Source organism: Atta colombica, unplaced genomic scaffold, assembly GCF_001594045.1.
Source record: "Atta colombica isolate Treedump-2 unplaced genomic scaffold, Acol1.0 scaffold9, whole genome shotgun sequence".
NCBI lineage: Eukaryota > Metazoa > Arthropoda > Insecta > Hymenoptera > Formicidae > Atta > Atta colombica.
The window spans coordinates 14,674-17,766 of record NW_017259583.1 but is presented as its reverse complement, the minus strand read 5'-3'; the positions used below and the strand labels follow the sequence as shown (position 1 = coordinate 17,766).

Here is a 3,093-nt window from a genome sequence, read left to right as displayed (position 1 = left end):
ATATATATATTTAATTTTTGATATTTTAAAGTATTTTATTGTCATTTACCCATAGTAAGTACATGTTGTTTATGTTAAATCCGATCTATTCTAGTCATTGTTAAAATTTTTGTTGAAATCTGAGTGTTAATTTAATATAATGTAATTTATTATAATGTAATTATGTTACTTGAATATTTAAATTTTGAAATTAATGTTTCAATTAATGTGTAACAATAATAGAATTAGAAATGATAGATATTTAATATTTCATAGTGTCAAAATAACATAATTTATGAGTAAATAAATAAATAACTTAAAAATAATATATTTTAAATAATGACTTTTTGAAAATGAATAAAATATGTGTTATTAAATGTAAAATATCATAAATATTAATTTTATTAAAAAATATGCTTTCAGTGCTTATAAGTTGTGTTAGTGTATAGTTTTTTGTTGGTTTTATTATGTAATATTTATATTACTTTAACATCTTAAAAATTAACATAAAAATTTGAATGGACTATTTAGGACACATGAAATGTGTTAAAATTAACACAAATTTTTCAACAGTATATCTACTTATCAAAATATACATATTTATAACTCTAATAGTAAAAATATTATGTATATGTATCGAACTACTCACATTCTTATTAATAAGAAGTTTGTGTTGAATTTTTTAACATATTCGAGTTGTGTTAATTTTACATAATATGATTACGTTCGAAGATATTGTGTTAAATTAATATATTAGGTGTGGGAAAAAGTTCGTGGCGTTTTTCCCGTTAGAAATTAAAAAAACGCCACGAATTTTTTCTCACACCTAATATTTCTTACATTAGTATCAAAATGACAATTTATGAATAAATGAATAAATAATATAAAAGTAATGTATTTTAAAACATAAATTCTGAGATAAATATGAAATATGCGTTATGAAAAATACGGCTTTTTCTGAATTTTGACTTGATAATAATTTTCGTTATGACTCAAATAGTGATAATAAATCGGGGGAGGTTGAACAATAAGAAACAAAAATTTTCTTTAAAAACATTACATATAGTAGCTATCTGCTTAGGGGTACATGACTTCCACGCGAAGCGACTCCCATCTTCCCCCTGCTATTGAGCGCACGACTTTAGAATGTCAACATTATTACTCAGTACATAAATAGAAGTATATGTGTATATATATTTTTCGCCCTCTCCTCATAATTTGAATCATAACAAAGATTGTAATCAATGTTGCAGCTAAAAAAATGTTGATTAAAGAAAAGGCCCTATTTTGCACAATTACCAAAATATGCGTTAATTTAACATATCATAAATATTATACTGAAGAAATATACTTCTTTAGTTTGTATACAAACTATTAGCATTATCTTTTTTGTGATAATTTTATTTACACAATATCTGCGTTTTCCAACACATTCATTTAATGTTAAATATTACGAATACAAAAATTTGAGAAGATATATAAACCGTTTGAGATATATAAAACGTATTACATTCGACAAATTTCTCAACTATGTACGCTATTATATGAGAAAAAAATTTTAAATTTTTGATACTTGGGACTATGTAACTAAAATTGAAAATTATAGAAATAGATAATTTGATTCGTGTTTACAATATTTTTTTACAACCCATTTTATTTTAAATATGTTATGCAATGCATATGAGAACGCTTCAACATGTTACGATTTGTTATCGATTAAAGATCGAAGTAACTAAACATATTTACTTATAGGAATTTTTTTCATCCTGCCGTGCGTGGACAATTACGCCCGCGTTGATTTGCGAACACGGACATATGACGTACCCCCGCAAGAGGTAATTATACGCAATTCTTATTATAATAATCGTAACTTGAATTTGGATATTATATTCTTATTAATGTATATTCTTTAGAAAATATATTAAATATAGAATATAATATAAATTTATTTATTTAATATTATTAGAAATATTAGCATTAATACGTTTAAAATTTTGTAATTGAATTACAATATAAATATTAATAGAATATATAATAATTAAAGAATATATTAAATATAGAAAATATACAAAATACAGAACATAGAAAAATATATAGTATAAATATAAAGTATAAACAATAAATGTAATATAAATTACAGAAAAAATATACAGGGAACTGATATATCATCGACGTATTCTCTGTAAGATTCTAAGAATTACAAAAAATTTTATCAAAAAGCGATCCGATAAGTAAAATTTGAATGATGAATTATTGAATGGGAATGCGTGGAATTCACGCGGTTGACCGAGACTGGCACTTTAAATCCCCAATAGCAAAGGGTCAAATTCACATCACAATAGTCAGGAAAAGAGAGGATGTCACTGTGAAATTATCATAATAAAATAACATGTTATAAAGACACATACTATAATCATGACATGGCACATAATCATGACAAAACATTACATTTGTGATAAAGTGGATATTCGCATGTCACCATAATGATTGTGATGTAATTACTATGACGTTTTTGTTATGGGAGACATTTGCATTATGTCAAAGCGTGTTTTCCATTTCTCTGCTTTTGTATTTAATTTATAAATAAATAGTCATAGGTATATAAAATACATCAATTCGTTTTAAAAGTTTAAAAATTGTGTAAAACATTTGAAAATTATTTTAAAACATTAAGAAAGTGTTTATAAAAACTTAATATTGTTTAATTACGATATTTTTCCGAGAAATTAAGTTTCTTCAGATTTTTTTTGAAATTATGTTTAAAATAATTTTATCTATATATGATTAAAATTTCAAAGATTTTAATGATGCCAAAATGAGATATTCGCCTTTAAAGTTTCAGCTTTTAATACATAAATCCTACACCAAACCTTACCAAAGTAACGTTTTAATACTTTGCGGCGAAAATGTTTTACAGATTTTTAAAAAAATAAATATGTAATGTAGAAATATTTAATTAATTACACATAGGAACCTTATAAAAAAATAGGGAGACCTAACTAAACCGTTTCTGAATTAGAGTAGTTTAAATTTGTAATTTGATGAAATTCCCTTCTCCCTGTCTCTCACCCCCCTCTTCCTCACGCTCTGTCTCCTCTTCTTTCTCCCTCTCTC

At 24.5% G+C, this 3,093-nt stretch overlaps 1 protein-coding gene across 1 annotated transcript in view; it reads left to right on the top strand.

The window, feature by feature from the left end:
- The window catches only part of LOC108693267 (band 7 protein AAEL010189-like), a gene marked incomplete at its 3' end in the record, with an annotated part of 128,561 nt that overhangs the window by 122,819 nt on the left and 2,649 nt on the right, over window positions 1-3,093 (top strand). Inside the window, exon 5 of the mRNA XM_018202138.1 lies at window positions 1,732-1,845. Within this exon, the coding sequence (XP_018057627.1) occupies window positions 1,732-1,845 (114 nt within the window). The remainder of the gene's footprint in view (window positions 1-1,731; window positions 1,846-3,093) is intronic.